Genomic DNA, 18,590 nt, shown 5'->3' on the forward strand with positions numbered 1-18,590 from the left:
ACAGGTGCTTCCATTCATTTCTATGGGAGCGTGCTCTTCGGATCGGCTGATCCGAACAGTGTTCGCTCATCTCTGCTAAAGAATTAAGGCTAGTCAATGGCCACCCATCACCAACCAGACGACACTCTGCTTTCTGACCTCAGGGTTGATTTAATCCGGTCAGACAACGTTTCATAGAAATGTTAGGGCCATTTCTCTCTCAAGGTTTCTTATTCTACAGTAGATTTAGCGATGGTTCCAAGCCATGAACCAAACACGGAAGCCATTAACCACTTTCTGACCATTTTTGCAGGGGCAGAAGCGCCAAGGATCTGCCGGTGATACACACTGACTATGCTGGATAGGAAATCCAGAGTGAAGATGTCTCGAGGCTGGGACTTTTTGAAGGAAGTCACCCGAACAAGGCATGGTTGTGTATGTACGCTTACTTGTACATTCAGATAATTGGATGGGCGTTTACATAAAATTAGACAGAGAAGGTATTAGCAAACAGTAATAGTAGACTTGGCACCAATTTCAATGGAGAACAAACGGCTTTTCCGACTTTTAACACTTAATCCTACAAAGTTTTGACATATGAGAGGGCTTAAAGGCATCATAAATAAACTTGTTAAAACTTCAGTATATACTGAATGCAGCATTATTTAAGAAATAATATACATACCGGCCATCTTCTCTGAGAAGAAGACTACTATTCATTATAATGTTGGGTGGCCGTCTCAGAAAGGTTTTACTGTATACAGAGTAGTCACCACTGCCAAACAGAAGTTTCTGGATCTACGCAAGACGGATGTTCTCTTCAAACAAAGGACAAGCAAATGCGTCTTTTAAGAACATGAGCAGACTGACCGCACAGTGGCTGAACAGGAGCGCGGGCCAAGAAGGAGCTTGGCTGTCACGATGGTTTATGGAGGTGCTCTTAGATTTTCCGAGGTAACATACAAACAAGGAAAACCCTGGGGGATTCTGGGAAAACAAATTGTTCTGGCCAAGTCAGACATTACTAGGGCAATGGGACAAGGTATGCGTTCCTATGTACTCAACACAGCGACCAGTGCCAGGCAGCAGGAGCCAAGGAATTCGCAGCGCGCCAACACACTGGACGACTGATAGAAGATTTACACGCTTAACAGAGATCAAAGACACATTTGCAAGATGTACTAAGCAGTCTATGGGTGAAGGCTATGTACTAAGCAGTCTACGGATGAAGGCTATGTACTAAGCAGTCTATGGGTGAAGGCTATGTACTAAGCAGTCTACGGATGAAGGCTATGTACTAAGCAGTCTACGGATGAAGGCTATGTACTAAGCAGTCTACGGATGAAGGCTATGTACTAAGCAGTCTACGGATGAAGGCTATGTACTAAGCAGTCTATGGGTGAAGGCTATGTACTAAGCAGTCTACGGATGAAGGCTATGTACTAAGCAGTCTACGGATGAAGGCTATGTACTAAGCAGTCTACAGATGAAGGCTATGAACTAAGCAGTCTACAGATGAAGGCTATGTACTAAGCAGTCTATGGATGAAGGTTATGTACTAAGCAGTCTACAGATGAAGGCTATGTACTAAGCAGTCTACAGATGAAGGCTATGTACTAAGCAGTCTACGGATGAAGGCTATGTACTAAGCAGTCTACGGATGAAGGCTATGTACTAAGCAGTCTACGGATGAAGGCTATGTACTAAGCAGTCTACAGATGAAGGCTATGTACTAAGCAGTCTACAGATGAAGGCTATGTACTAAGCAGTCTACGGATGAAGGCTATGTACTAAGCAGTCTACAGATGAAGGCTATGTACTGAGCAGTCTACGGATGAAGGCTATGTACTAAGCAGTCTACAGATGAAGGCTATGTACTAAGCAGTCTACAGATGAAGGCTATGTACTAAGCAGTCTACAGATGAAGGCTATGTACTAAGCAGTCTACAGATGAAGGCTATGTACTAAGCAGTCTACAGATGAAGGCTATGTACTAAGTCCAGGAGAACTAGTCCTAGGAGAACTGCAGGCAAATGTTGGTGATGTGCGGTATTATTTAATATTCTGCACCACCATACTGCCACAACAGGTTAAATAATCACCTCCTAACAAGCCTGTTGCTTGGCATATGTTAAGCTGGTATCCGTCAATATGTCTCCACAGTGACTGCCTTTGTACTTTAATACTCACAATTCCTATGTCGGTGCTTGCCTCCATCTGTTCTTTTCCACTGCGTTACTTAAAAAGTAATATAAAAAGCACTGCCAGACAGGATGATTCAGCCAAGGCCTTGTTCCCAGAGACTGTTATCACAGCACAGAGAGTCTCAGGAGCACAGAAAAAAAAAAAAATTAACGAATTACAAGACGGGGGGAAGAAATAGTCCAAATGACTATCAGGAACGCCATCCCTATAGGGACTGGAGACGCGCAGTTACGGGTTCGGAGAACGTCAGCCAAAACTAGCAGAAAAACAAACACACTATGGAGGGGGACTATGGAAACAAGCACAGGGGCCTAGGAGAAATGGTGAAGTTACAACCAGAAGTGGAGTTGGAACTGTGCGCAACGGCTTCACTTTCCTGGTGTTTCTTTTTCCCACCACTTCTACCCACACTAGACCTTAGCATGTGTTATTAGGCACCGCTCCACTGATTCCAGCACAGTTGGAGTTCATTCTCTAGCTCCCACCGTTCCTGAGCAGTGCCGTTAGTTTTGGTGCCCAATAGGATCTGTACTGTCAAGAGGGCGGAGTCAGACAGGAGCAAAAAAGGGGTGTGATACTGAGCTCCAATCAGAGGCAGCCATTGTCAGCACTCTAAATCACACCCCTTGTCTGCTCCGGCCCGACACCCCCCTCCTGACAATGCAGAGTCTAAATAGTATATCAGACACCAAAACTTAATGCAATGACTTCTTAATGTGGGGGCTAGAGAAAAAAATCCCGCAAGTGCCAGAATCTGTGGGGCGGTGCCTATTAAATAATGAAAAGGGCGGGGGTGTGGAAAGGTCCTATTTAAAACTAGAGGTACTTGAGCTAACGATAAAGAAATGATCACATTTCTATACAAATAATTCAATAAAAAAATATATATTAAAAAATATATAACATAAAAAAAAAAAATAGTATAGCTGGAAACCGGAATTTTTGAAATTTTTTTTTAATAAAAATTAAAAAAAAAAAAAAAATTGAATTAAACATCCAATAAAAATCCAAATCAATTACAAAAAAAAAAAAAAACCCAAGAAACAAAAGATGATCTTTGTTTTACCTGCACAATACCAATTTTAGGGCATCGTTTGTTACGTCGTTGCATGCTGTTCCTCTGTTACCGTATTTTTCGGACTATAAGACGCTTTTTTTTTCTCCAAATATGGGAGGAAAATGTGGCTGCGTCTTATAGTCCGAATGCAGCGGTCCGAATGCACAGACGGTGCGCACCTGTGTCCCGTCCTTATCCAGTCTGTGCAAAGCAGAGAATGGCTACAGATAGAGTGTACAGGCGGCGCAGGCAAGTTAGAAGAAAGCCTGCGGCGCCTGTACGTGTTTATCATGCCCCTTCCTGACATCTGTGAGGATGACGAGGCAAGTTCACAAGTGGATAGATACTACTGTACATGGACTTGTCTATCTACTCGTGAACTTCGCTCAACTTACCTGCACAGAAGTGCTGCCGCTTCCCTCTGCTGGTTCGGTCCTCTGTCGTTCATGTGTCTTCAGAGTGCCCTGTGCTCCTGACTCTGCCTCCCTAGACTAGTATTATGGAGAAGGCGGGGCTTAGGAGAGTGTGGGTGGGCACTGGGAGGGGAGACGTGAGTGAGCGCAGGGCGTTCTGAAGCCACATGAAGGACAGAGGACTGGACTAAGAGGAACTGGGAGCTGCAGCTGTGCAGGTAAGCGGACACCGGTGGGGTGGGGGAAATATTATATTATTATGTTATTAAATATTTTACAAATTTTTACAAATTTTTTTGCTTCAAATTTTTTTTCCCTATTTTCCTCTTCTAAAACCTTAGTGCGTCTTATAGTCTGAAAAATTCCTCAACGAAATGTTGTAAAAAATTGACAGCCGATAGTTACCAGTCGGTCCCTGTACACTGACACTATATAATCAGATTGTATAGAGACAACTCTTTCACGAGGGAACTGGTAAGGTGGAGTTGTCAGTTCACTCAAATTTCTAATAGGAATAACAGAGGAACATCGCAACGCAGAGCCTAAGACACGATGATCCAGAATTGTCATTTCGAGGGGATTACAAGTGTTTACCATAAACAGTCAGTGACAGGTCCGCTGTAAGACTGACTATCTCCATTCACTTTAGCGCGACAGCCTTATGATGCCAGAGGGTGTAGGAAGCCATTTGTAAAATGTCAGGACTGGATGACGTATTCTTTACAGGACATGACAAGAAAAGTATTTAAAAAAAAAATAAATAAATTCTGACTCAGGACGTAAGTTGGTACACGTCCAGAAAACAAGAAAGAACTCCTCCAGTCTTATAAAAACTAAATTAAAGTAAGGAATAAACCAGGTGTTCACTATATAATCCAGTATACCCAGAGGATAGAGATTCCTGGAGGATGGAAAATTACCTTTGTAATCACTGGTGCTCAATCACAGAGCGAGGTAAACGCCGGCGAACGGCAGAATAATTAGGTCACAGTTTATTAGGAACGCTTCATGTAATTCTCGCAGACTGCGGCGGAAATCCATTCAGTTTACAATATATATATATATATATATATATATATATATATATATATATATATATATATATATATATATACACATTATAATTTTATAATTTATTATATATCTGTTGTTCGATTGCATGTGAGAATTTAGCTACAATTTCTCTTTAGATTTACTATAGTGATGGACGGTATGGGGATGTTCACACTTCCATTATTAATGTCCATTGCTCTCATCCGTCATGGGACGAGAACAGACATTAGCAGAGTGATGGATGCAGACTGAGCCCCTTCCGCCTGCGTCCGTTCTAATTGACTCTAATGTAAAAAAACATGATGGATGCCGTCTTCTGTCATGTTTGTTTACTTCTGTAACAGAAGAAAAACGACTTTCTTCCATCAGAAAAGTAAAAAAAACATGATGAAGAAAGCTTACATCAAGTTTTCGACATGAGAGTGAATGCAGACTGATACCAGACAGAGGGGGCTCCATCTCCATCAGTCAATAAAAGAGCAATGGCGGTCCTATAGAGGGACTGACCGCAGAGTCCAGGATCTTTATTGGGTGGTGCGGAACACCCCATGAGGGTACTTTTCACAATCTTATATGGGGAGGGGTCCTCACCATCCAGCGATGATGCTGAGCTGTAAGGCCAGACCCTCAGTACCGAAACTAACAGCATCAATACCTCAGCGACAGGGACACATACTGACGAAACTAAGGCTGGGATTTTGATGTAAAGGCCGCCTCAGAATCCAGTCCAAAGACTGGCTAGCCGCGACGGGATGCCTATGCTGTGTATACAGTGCACCAGCATCCCGTCACGGCATTCCCAAATAAATGGGCCTAATCGAGAGGGAGTGTCGCGCCGCGGACGTCCACGGCTAAATCAGTTGCGGAATCCGCCTGAAGAAAGCCCATATCGCTTTTTTCCCGTGAGCGGGAACAAACTGCTCGCGGAAAAAGGAACCCATTGAATTCAATGGGAGGCTTTTTTTGAGTCAGATTTTGACATGGATTCCGCGTCAAAACCCCAATGTGATCCCAGCCGTAAAGTGCGCTGGATTCTGTCAGCGCTCCAGCAGTATAACACCACCAACGTTACACGACATGGAAGGTCCCTTCTTGTCCATTGCTTTCATTCTATCACAGATGAGAGCAATGGCTATTGGACGAGACTTTTTTGATAGCGCCACAAAAAGAGCTTTCAAAGTTCAAAGACTTCAGGAAATTTTTGGGTGAAGTGACAACCGTATGGACCCACAAGTGAAAGCTTTCTGCATCTAAAGCTTACCATGTTTCTGGCCTCCATGTTATAGACTCAGACTTATACGTTAAAAGAATTTTTCTCCAACTTGAACACTAGAGAACTATTCTTAGAACAGGTTATAATATAAATATGGCGGGGACCCAAACCCCTCCATCCTCACCAATAAGCCATTTGGGAAAGCACTTTGGTCACATGACCTTTCCACAACTTGGTTTCACTCGAGGAAATCAGATTGAGCCGCAATACCAGGCCGCGCAGCTACACAATGTATGGCGATATGAAGAAGGTATCCAAGCACCAGCGCCACGTTAACACACCTGACTGCAACGGTGTCCGGATTTGGGCCCATCAATCTGTTACCTCTTCCCAGAAAACCCCTTTACACCAAACATGTTGTGACCACAGCATAGATCCCTACAGCGTAGATATACGGATATCTACAAGATAAACAGGTGAAAGTCGAATATATAATAATGGTAGAATATACAAATTCCTAGTGCGAAGAATATACCGTATATACTCGAGTATAAGCCGAATTTTTGTGCTAAAAAAGTCCCCTCGGCATAAACTCGAGTCAAGCAAAAAAAAATCATTTTTTAAAAAAAAAAATTTGGGAGGAGGCAACTACTGCACCCAAAAACTCCGACCAATTTAATTTTTGAAATTTTCCAGTAGCTGCTGCATTCCCCCCCCCCTCCCAGGCTTATACTCGAGTCAATAAGTTTTCCCAGTTTTTTGCAGTAAAATTAGGGGCCTCAGCTTATATTCGGGTCGGCTTATACTCGAGTATATACGGTACTAAACTTACACCTAAATGGACAGAAATAGAACTTTTTGTATAACAATAAAACAAATATTGTATGCAATAAACGGATATGACCACCAAGGCCACAGCCTTAAAAGGGTTTACAAGTACACAACTATGTACCGGAGTGTTACAAGAGTACTTTATTGATCACATCAAAATGACTGAATTATTACGATCCACGCGCCACTGTATGAAACGCCTAATAAAAATAGCACGAGCCCCATGAAACGCTATGGGTGCTTTATACCATCGCACCAGTCATTGTCGCACAGCATCATAAAAGGACTGTGACCATGGAGCAAGGGAAACAAATTCTAAAACCTAGAGGTTATCTACAGATACTCCATAAGGTTATATACTTTCAGTGGTACAATACAGGTTTGCACATAGTGAACAATCCAATAATCTGCGGAAGTTTTGGGGTATCCGGGCCTGCACTAAATTCCATCCAGATAAACCCTTTGGGGTATTGGAATAAATCGTAATGCCCATCTTATATAATGGGAGTGGCAAACAATAGGGACCTAAACACAGACGCATGAGCAAAGTTGGCCAAACCTAGAATATTTGGCAAGGCTATAATGGGGTGTGCCAAATCGTCCCCGACAGATGAAATTCAGGATACAAGGATTGAACATGTTGAACTTCAACATGACCGATTTCATGATTTAATGGTCGATAAGCCCCCAGCAGAGGTGTCTGGTCACAGCTCACCCCTGCCCCCCATTGACAATGCCTGCATGTACCTGGAATACCTGTCGGCTAAAGTCTTACTTGGCCAATAGCCATGTCTACCAACTTCTCCATACACATGCTCATTCTGTTCATTCAGGCATGCATGTCCGCAATTGAAGGTGTATAGCCAGTTTAGCATTCTGATGCCTGAATGTAAAGCCAAGTAGCCAAATATGATATATGCTTCTATATCAGCAACTGTATATTAAAGTGGTTGCTTCATGGACACAACCCCTGTCCACATATACCTTATTAGGGCACATGGACATCATAAAGGAGGGTCCCCCGCTATGAGACAGAACAGAGTGCCATTGCTGTATACTCAAACTATTCTTGTATTACATGGATAGCCATTCATCTAAATGGACACCATGCAATACCACATTTCACCTGTAGTGGCCGCTGCAGGGTAAACACCTAACTGACTGCATGGATCCTCATTAAAATCAGAGGGTCCGGGTCGATCAAGTGATCGGACCATACTAAAAACCGTTTGTCTGTGAGCCATCTCTTTTCACGATGGCCCGTCAGATATGCATATACTGCAATGAATGTCTATAGATAACAATTCTGCCAGGACAGAAACAAATCTGTCGATGTCATCAGTGAGTCAACATTTTCTTTCCAGATCCGTGAGCTTTGCATGACAGCATTTTCAGTTTTTCATGCGCACATCACATTTTTTAACTGCATGGGATTAAGGAGCTAAATCTATGGATTTTTACAGGGTAAACAAGAGATATTTTGTGGATGCAGCTTTTCAACAAATACATTTAATTTCCATTTCTGGCAGGGCACATATTTCTGACATCACAGAGAGACGTGTAGTCCATCAAGAGGAGTCGAGGTAATAGACGGGGAAACACCACACCGATCTACCATCAATATCCCGTATTTTCACCAGTTAGTATTACCGTATATACTCGAGTATAAGCCTACCCGAGGTCCCTAATTTTACCACAAAAAACTGGGAAAACGTATTGACTCGAGTATAAGCCGAGGGGGGAAATGCAGCAGCTACTGGAAAATTTCAAAAATTAAAATGGTCGGAGTTTTTGGGTGCAGTAGTTGCTGGGGAAGGGGAGGGGGTGTTTGGTTGTCTGTCTGCCCCTTCCCTGAGCTTGAGGACTGGGTTTTTTCCCCCACTTGGAATTCAGCCTGGCTGTATATAGGGGATCTGCAGTGCTCCTATTAACCCCTTCCCGACAGAACAGGAGCACTGCAGATCCCCTATATTCAGTAGACACAGGGATACCTAATGTGTTTGTATCTCACAGTCATTTTCTACTTTTATATGTATTCTAGGGAAAGGAGGGATTTACAACTTTTATTTACTTTATTTTTTTATTATATTTTTTTTTAAAGGGTTTTTTTTTCACTATTTTATAGGAGATTCTATACATTATTATTGCAGCTGGTCATAGACCCCTCCAAAAAAAATATTTTTTTTATTTTGCTTCACTCGAGTATAAGCCGTTGGGGGCTTTTTCAGCACAAAAACTGTGCTCAAAAATTCGGCTTATACTCGAGTATATACGGTACTATACTCGATATCGTATTGGTACTGGGAACATTTATTCTAGTAGTTTTCTCCCCTTTTAGTTTTTGGAATACATTAAAGCCTCTCACTATATTCGTCTTTTCATTGATCACTTCCTATGTAACTTTAATTTGTAAAACCAGATGGAAGTCAGCAGGACCCTACAGTGAATTTCACGGCGGGAAGACCATGTATAATTTATCCCACTGGTTTTACAGCAAATAACAAGACCCAAGTTGTTCATATGCAATATAGCGTACTAGGCCCGTGAGGTCTCTAAAGAGGTGGCCCATTCCAGTGCGTTTTAGAAAATAAAGCCTGAATACCAATGGATCGCTAAGGGGCAAATGATCAGTTTCAACATTGGTGCACCAAGCTACATATTCCACCTCAACCACTTCAATAGTGCGGAGTGAAAAGCCATTTTAGGCTGCATTCAGACTGCCATAATAGGGCTTTGTACCAAGCCATGTAACGTATTCACAACAGAGAACAGGACTGCATCTAGTTGGTACCAGCTGCGCTTTGTTCCGACAATCCTGTTCCATTTTTGACACGGAAGATGTACCCGTCATGCAGAGCCATATTACAGGCTTAACTGGCCATACACAAATTTTTTTGTTGTTGTCGTTGCCGAAATGGCTGATTTGGACAGCTGCCCACGAAAATACTGCAAACATTTGTCCAAAAAAATTATAGGCCGTCCTCGATATTTTAGGCTGGTGATCTGCTGAAAATATCAGTTTTTGACAACCGCTTTTTGTCCATTATCAGCCAAATTGTGCGGGCTCATTGCACCTTACCTTTTCTAAGACCTAAGCTGCCCCCGACCATGATGTTTATTGGGCGCCCACCACTCTACTCTCTACATTCAATGGGAAATGTGGAGAAACCAAAAAGAACTGGGTTTTTAAGGACAACTGGTGGGCTTACAAAAGGTAGGTTTTCCTTACTTGCTTAACCCTAGAATGCATACCTGGGGCCTTTTAGGCCTGCATGCTTAACTTTTTGCTCCATTATAATAAAAATTTTGCCCACTATTCAGATTTTAATTTACAATTTTGAAATAAACTTGTGAAAGTAATTTAAGTGTGTTTTTCTATATTATTTGCATGGGGGCTAAAAGGCCCCCAATACGTTAAAATGTATGTATTTTTAACGTCATGCGTTTAACATGAAAGGATCTAAGACCTGGCCTGCTTTCTGAAGCCGTCATAAGGACCCATGGGTGGTTTAGAATCCCAAATAGGCCTAACAGCTATTTAAAGGGGAACCCATACAACCTCATGATATGTAATAAATGTATGATTGATGATGGACTTCACCCATCACAGAAATAAGATTTTCCATGTGAAAGCATAGACCCATCTTGGATGAGACCATTGAACTAAACTGATTGTCACTCTATACAAAGGGCCCAACTTCCCAGTTCTCATGATCAGTGGTGGTCCCCGCTGTTGGACCTCCACCAGTCAGGAAGTTACCCACCATCTTTGGCCAGCTTTAAGGTGTGCTTGGTGTAAGAATCTCATATTCTGAGCCCATACACCATTGTTCTCTTATTACCAAGAGACCTTGTCTTTCAGTCCCAACTCCCTGGTACTTAGTGAACCTATCCACCTCCTCATCGACCTTCCCCTGCAACAACAAAGTAGCCCCATATGGCTAATGGCGTAAAGGAAGAGCACATGGCTTCCTCGATTTGCTTTTCACCATGACCATACAGAGTCATAACTACGTGGGTTGATTTTTTTTAACTTCTGGATTTCGTTCACCTATAAATTGGCACAAGCCTTACTTTTTTTCCTACGTGTAATATTAGACACAAGAGGATAAGGGTGATAAGCGCGCTATTATCTGCAATTTAAGGAAAAGATAAGATGGGTGTTAAATGTCCTTTTAATTCTCAATCTTAAAATCCACCTAAAGCAAACACTTCCCTCCCAGAGCCTTGTGTAAGTAGGACTGATTGATGAGCTTACAAAAGGTGTATTTTTCCTCACTTACTTAGCGTGCAAGGATCTCGGAGCTGGTCTGCTCGGTCTTCTGCACGCAACTTACGAAGGGCTACAAAGTGTACAAAAACTACGAAACAAACCCAAAACTAATACAAAAACGAATCAAATACAAACTCGACAAAAGCACCTACAAAGAGTTAGAACATACCTTGAGGCCTCCTCTTTGACCTGGTTGGGCTATGCAACTTGAAAGTAGTCTCATGGTCTTCGTCAATGGTCTGTCCTAAGGAAAGCAGGCTGACCCGTCTCATCTTCAGAAGCCTGGGAGCACTTTCCCGCAAGGTGCTTCCTACATCCAAGACCACCTCGCCCGATATGGAGGAGGGCACTACCCTTTTTAAGAAATCCATGTCCCATCACATCCCTGACAGCTAAATGTGCAGGTCTCCAGCAGCCAAGACACGGTTAGGTGTATGCACGGCTTCCTTGAAATAACATTAAGGTGGACTAGCCCGGCTTGCTTTGCATAGTGATGTCATGCTAAATCTGGGTGGTGCCAGACGTGAACAGGTCAACAGCCAGCTGTTATAAAGCAGATCCTCAACAGTATTTACTGTACAAACTGATAAGCCCAGGAGATAACATGATCATAAAGTAGCTGCAACGTGCTTCATAAAACACAGTGACTTCACAAGCGCCCATATAGTCCCTCTATAGCACAATGTGATCACATTAGAGGCTCGGATAGGGTAAAGTGCCAAATGAACCGCTTGTTAACTAGTGCTAGATAACCCATGAGCGCAGGCTGCAGGGAGGAGTAATAGTCTGCAGCAGAAGATAAGTCTTATCACCCTACACACTGCAAAGACTAAATGGTTATAGAGCTCCCTCTAAGTCCTTAAAGGACGAGGAGCAGAAATAATGGCAATTACGACCGTGCTCCATTAATGTACTGAGATAAAGCACATCTAGGCCGAAGAATAAATGACTGGTACCATAGAATATGGATTCTGGCTACTAACATATAAGCATGTAGGTATGGGATAGGGATCACTCATTAGACAGCAGCTCCACAAAGAAAAAGAAAAATGTCTTATATCGTGATGTAAGAAAACGGGCGTCCTCTGAGGTGAAGGCCGTACTCACACTACCGTCTCATGTGACAAACGGAGGGATCAGTCTGTTATTAATGGCCATCCAAAGCAGAGCGTTTGCCATTCGAGATGGACCCAGTGGTGGGATTTTATTAAGATAGGTCAGCGTTTTTGATGGACTGTTTTATGGTCCGGTTAGAAAATGGGAATACACCCCTAGACTTTCATGGTTTTAAAATCGATTGTATAAATAAGACACAGATAACCTCATCATTGGCTACAATGGAGACCGACAAACTTTTATTATAAAAGTTAAAAAAAAAATTAAAAAAAAAAAAAAACGATGGTAAAGAACCAACTACAATATAAAAAATATAATAATAATAATGATAATAATAATTAAAAAATAAATAATAATAATTAAAAAATAGATGATAATAATAATAATAACAACAACAACAACAAACACACACACTTGCCTTGGGGTTTGCAAGGCCGAAAAAAAAATAATTGAAGTGAATGGGAGAGTTGGGAGGCAAAAAAACTCCGTGTGAACTCACCGCTGTAATATCAGATCATCAATGTAAATGACCAAGTATATTGTTGCCATGTACATACGTATACATACAAGTCCAATGTCTCCTCTCCAGAGACTTTAACATGTAAACGTTCAAGATTGAATTTGTGACGTATAAAAACCATGGATTTTTTTTTTTTTTTTTTTTTTTTGGGGGGGGGGGTATAATGTAAAAATAAAAAATCCCCTAGAGACATACAGTATATATATATATATATATATATATATATATATATATATATATACTAGCTGGTACCCGCGACTTCGTCTGCGGTGATTGTAGCAGTGGGTATATACAGGGGCGGGTAAGGTTTTCGTACTGTGTATAAGGTATGGGATATGAAATGTAACTTTGTATCTTGTTTTTGCTGTAATTCAGAGAATACGTGAGACTTTTGTGTTGAAGTTACTTTGTATTTGAGCTGCTATACGGTGTTGTGAGAAACTTTACATAGTGACTTTGGGACAGAAGTATTTGAAGTTAACCCTTTCCCGCCGATGGCATTTTTTGATTTTCGTTTTTGACTCCCCTCCTTCTAAACCCCATAACTTTTTTATTTCTCCGCTCCCAGAGCCATATGAGGCCTTAATTTTTCTTGGGACAAATTTTTCTTCATGATGGCACCATTATTTATTCTATATAATGTACTGGGAAGCAGGGAAAAAATTCTGAATGGGGTGGATTTGACAAAAAAATGCATTTCTGTGACTTTCTTACGGGCTTTGGTTTTACGGCGTTCACTGTGCAACCAAAATGACATGTCCCCTGTATTCTGTATTTCATTACGATTCTGGGGACACCAAATTTATATGGTTTTAGTTACATTTTGACCCCTTAAAAAAATCCAAAACTGTGTTAAAACATTTTTTTTTGAAAAGTCGTCATATTCCGACAGCCGTAACTTTTTTATACGTGTGTGTACGGGGATGTATAGGGCGTCTTTTTTTGCGGGGTCGGGTGTACTTTGTAGTTCTACCATTTTCGGGAAATGTTATTGCTTTGATCAGTTTTTATTCAAATTTTTATCAGAATCAAAACAGTGAAAAAATGGCGGTTTGGCACTTTTGACCATTTTTCCCGCTACGGCGTTTACCGAACAGGAAAAATATTTGTATAGCTTTGTAGAGCGGGCGATTTCGGACGCGGGGATACCTAACATGTATGTGTTTCACAGTTTTTAACTACTTTTATATGTGTTCTAGGGAAAGGGGGGTGATTTGAATTTTTAATCCTTTTTTATTTGTTTTTATATGTTTTTTACTTTTTTTAAAAAAAAAATTTTTTGCATTTATTAGACTTCCTAGGGGTATTGACATGGGTGGGCGGTGTCGCGGATTGTCAAAGCGGTGGGGGTCGGCAAACATGGCTGCTCCGGAGCGTTAAAGAGAGCCTCCTGGAGTATCGTTAAGGGGAGGGGCAAAGTGGTAAAGTATATGTATATGTGATTGTGTGGGGTTAGGGGCGAGGCTGTAGGGGGTAATATGAATTTTGTGGCTTGCTATGGTCCAAAGTGTGTGAGATTGCAGAGATGGTGGTGTGAGTTTGGGTTTTGTGGGGGTCCTGGCACAAACGTATGTGCGCTATTGTGACGAAAAGTATCCTATTGCGCAATCGAGTGTAATAACTATGTTTGTGGAAAATTTCAGCCAAATCGGTCGAGCGGGTTTTGCATGATTGAGGAACAAACATCCGAACATCCAAACTCACAAACTTTCACATTTATAATATTAATAGGATATATATATAGATATATATATATATATATATATATATATATATATATATATATATATATATATATATATATATATATATATATGGCCTCAGACATACCCAAGCAAGCAGAATAAAAACCTCCATTGTTTGCTATGTTGGCTGCATTAAGAAAACCAGAACTGATTCACCATACCAAGAGAGGTTCAGATTACAAAGCTAATTCTTTATTATTTCATGACTCTAGAGCTCTATTTATTACATCCAGAAGTCTGCCGGGAGGGATCACAGCAATCCAGAGATACGGATATAGGGGACCTGTCATACGTGTCAGTCTCAACTAGGGGGTGAAAGTGTTAAATGGCTTATTTTGTAAAAATCATACACAATTCGCTTTATAGTAAGAGGCGCAGAGAGGGTGCACATCACTAACTTGTATAGAACATGGGTAATAGTATAGAGTTCTGCATAGGCAAGAATGAAAGGGTACCTGAGTTTTCATGAAACGTTGACATAAGTGCAGGCCCTCACTGGGCAGTCTGTCCCCTCTCCTATCCATGACATATAGTTTCTATATAATTCTGTCAGGAGTAACTGTACAATAGCAAGCAAATAACTGAGGACAATAATATAGGAGATCCAGGGATACCGAACTGCAAATACTGGCAGGCATGACACTGGAAAGGGCAATCTATGCGCACAGTAAGGAAAGCCGCTTGCCGTTTGTGAAAAATACCCCATGCAGATACAAGCACATTAGAACACTTTTCTTACATTTTAAGCTGTGCGATATACAGAATGTTCAGTCCTTTGCACAGAGAAGTCATTTTGCAGACGTGTGAAGACTGTGAGAAGAATCAGTCCCTCTCATCTGTATTCACCACAGGAAGAGAGAAAAGAACTCTCCCTCCCCACACTCACTGTGAAACAATCTTACATTTATGGGGAAGGACTGTACCTAGTAACAGGCAGTGAACTTCAAATTAGCTAAAAGGGCAACATCTAGGAGCAAGAACGAAAGAGAGATTTTCAGGAATAGAGCAGGCACAATTTTAATTAAACGTTGTCTCTAAAAGCTAGTCACCATGTAAATGAGGCTGCCCATGGTCACCACAAGGGGGACTGCATACGGTTTACCTTTAGAGGAGCAGCAGCTTTCTCCTCCCCGTTGACAATATACGCATGCTCCGCCGAATCCAGCGAGCATGTGTATGGAGGAGTCAGGAGAGATAGCTGGATTCTGATGAGATCGTATGGGGTAGGACGGCCCATCAAATAGATTTTTATCAGCATTTTATGCCACAAGTGGCGGATCTGTCGGCAACTCGCCTTAGGGTGTATTTTGCACATATGTAATTTATTCTGACACAGGTGAACCGCGAGAAATCTAGTATACAATAAGAAGAAAACCAACCATCTATTTACATATCCAAATAAAAGCAAAAAGCAAACAACCCGCTGATAAGGATATAAACGGCAAAGTGAATTCACAAAGACTGAAAAAAACCACATTATGTCGCGGTCATCTGTCATCGTCCTGCCCACTAATGAAATTTCTTAAGCACAAAAATCTCGTAACATGAGTGAAAACATGTTTATTCTGTAAAAAGCCTTTGTCCTAAAAGGAGTGGCGCGGCAAGAATGACTTCAAGAAGAAAGTGAAAGTGTGGTAAGCCACTTTACTACAGCTTAGTGTAAGAGGACCCGGTCTGAGAAGTCATATAAACTATACAGCCCTATATAGGTGGCCGATGCTGACCTATAACCTCAATCATTTATATTCAGCCGCTCCCTTACAGTAAAGCAATGCTCAGACACTGCCGCTTATGCCAAGGGTCACACCAGCCATGGTCTATCTGGTTTTCTGGATGAAAAAGTCCGCTGTGCAGGAATATTCCATCCACAGATTTCAGGCAGACTTTGCAACAGAGACTCCGGCGCAGATGTGTCTTTCTATAGAACAGGGGTAGGGAACGTACGGCACTCCAGCTGTTGCAAAACTACAACTCCCAGCATGCATACTGGCTCTGCTGTTCTTGGAACTCCCTTGGAAGTGAATGGAGCATGTTGGGAGTTGTAGTTTCACAGCAGCTGGAGAGCCGAAGGTTCCCTACCCCTGCCATAGACTATTAACCAGGAGATATTTTCCACAACAGATTTTGATAAATTTGTTACAAAAATTCACATGTATTATAATTCCATCAGTGATGTTGCTGAGGATTTACTGCAGAATTCACACTATGCATTGCAAAGGTCGAAATCCATTGCAAAAATTTGCAACATAAACTAACATAGTGCTGACTTAAAAGGAGTACTCCCATGTCAGGGTTTCCAGATTATAAAATAGATCCGTATTTTTCGGACTATAAGACGTATAAGAAATTTTGGGGGAAAAGAAGGGTGCGTCTTATAGTCCGAATGTGGCGCCCGGCATCCGCTGTACTAGAGAGAGGGATGCCGGCAAGGGATAGATGCAGGTGCCGGGGCCTGAGACATCGCTACACTCCTCTGCCCTGCATGAAGCCAGCAGCGGGAGGAGTGATGCTATTCCGCTCCTCCGTCCCCCGCCGCTGGCTTCATGCAGGGCAGAGGAGCGCAGCGATGTCTCAGGCCCGGCACCTGTGCTGGCGTCTATCCCTCGCCGGCATCCGCCTCTCTAGTACAGCGGATGCCGGGTCAGTATCGGCGGCCCCTTCTCCCCCGGGGCTGGTCCCCACCGGCCCCATACCTGTAAAGTTGCAGGCCGGCTCCTGCGCGGCGATATCGCAGGAGCCGACCTGTTCGGGTGACAGCCGGGAGCCTAATGAGGCCCCCAGGCCTGTCACTGCTATATTAGTATTGCGGCTGGGTCTATGACCAGCTGTAATACTAATATACAGAATGCAATCAAGTGACCGCAGGTTCAAGCCCCCGGGGGGGAATAAGATAGTAAAAAAAAAAAAAAAAGCTTAAAAAATATAAATAAAAGTTCTACATCACCTCCTGTCCCTAGAAAAAAAAAATTATATATATATATATATATATATATATATATATATATATATATATATATATATATATATATCTCATATACCACCGGGTTTTTTTCAATACAAGGTGATCTAAGCAATAGACATTCCCCAAAATGGTATAACTAAAAAGTACAGCTGGCCCCGCAAAAAAAAACACTCTATGCGTCCCTGTACAGCTGCAGGGTCACCTGTCAATGTGGCCTTGCAGCTGTTGCAAAACTACAACTCCCATATATTAAATATTTTACCATTTTTTGCTTCAAAATTTTTTTTCCCTATTTTCCTCCTCTAAAACCTGGGTGCGTCTTATAGTCCGAAAAATACGGTAGATAGATAGGAGAGAGAGAGTTAGATAGATAGGAGATAGATAGATAGATATGAGAGAGATAGATAGATATGAGAGAGAGAGAGAGAGAGAGAGAGAGAGAGAGAGAGAGATAGATAGATAGATAGATAGATAGATAGATAGATAGATAGATAGATAGATAGATAGGAGATAGATAGATAGATAGATAGATAGATAGATAGATAGATAGATATTCCATTAATACCTGATAGACGCAGGTCCCAGAGGTAGGATCTATCCCAAGAATAGGGCCCTGTCTGTTACCAAAAGTGAATGTAGAGGGGCCGCGCATATGCACATCTCTCTCTGCACTTGTACAGATAGTATAGAAATAGCCAGACAGGCATGCGAGGGAACGGAGAGCCTTTCTCTATTCACTTTCGGAAACTTTTCAGACAATACCTGTTGGCATATAGCCATAATTGCTAAGATGGGAAAATCCCTGTAAATGAACAACTTCAATAAAAGGTGTTTTTGTCATTACCCCCCTTTATAGGTTTGAAAGTAAGCCTGTGTGTAGTATAATGTTGTCTAATAACTTACAGACACCATTATTACGGTAAGTTATGTGCTTTCTTCCAGAGCATTGAACTTCTCTCTGCTGCTCGGATTGCTATTTTGTACACCCATCTTATTCCATATCCCCATCCACGCTAGATGAGCCAGAATGAAGAGGCTCTGGTCTCTTAATAATTCTAAGGCGCCTCGGGAGGTCCCATGTGCCAGAAATTAACTCTACAACAGTCAAGGACCGGTGAGGATTTCTCGCTTAACTCACGTTGGTATCAGAAGTGTCACAGGGCGCGGCCCTAATCCCTGCCCCACTCCAACCAGGTTTGGAAAAAGTAGTAAAGAGGAGAGGC

The 18,590-nt window shown here is 41.9% G+C and overlaps 1 protein-coding gene across 5 annotated transcripts in view; it reads right to left on the reverse strand.

Moving 5' to 3' along the window:
- The window catches only part of FRYL (FRY like transcription coactivator), a 268,920-nt gene that overhangs the window by 188,781 nt on the left and 61,549 nt on the right, over window positions 1-18,590 (reverse strand). For 3 of the 5 annotated variants that reach the window (XM_075261449.1, XM_075261444.1, XM_075261441.1), the window contains exon 1: window positions 11,194-11,677. The exons of 1 other annotated variant lie outside the window; for it this stretch is intronic. In XM_075261449.1, the coding sequence (XP_075117550.1) occupies window positions 11,194-11,395 (202 nt within the window). In that variant the 5' untranslated portion in view covers window positions 11,396-11,677. Of the gene's footprint in view, window positions 1-11,193; window positions 11,678-18,590 lie in introns of those variants that run through there. One more of the 5 variants, XM_075261445.1, reaches the window with a different exon arrangement.

The sequence above is a fragment of the Leptodactylus fuscus genome, chromosome 1 (genome assembly GCF_031893055.1).
Source record: "Leptodactylus fuscus isolate aLepFus1 chromosome 1, aLepFus1.hap2, whole genome shotgun sequence".
Classification (NCBI taxonomy): domain Eukaryota; kingdom Metazoa; phylum Chordata; class Amphibia; order Anura; family Leptodactylidae; genus Leptodactylus; species Leptodactylus fuscus.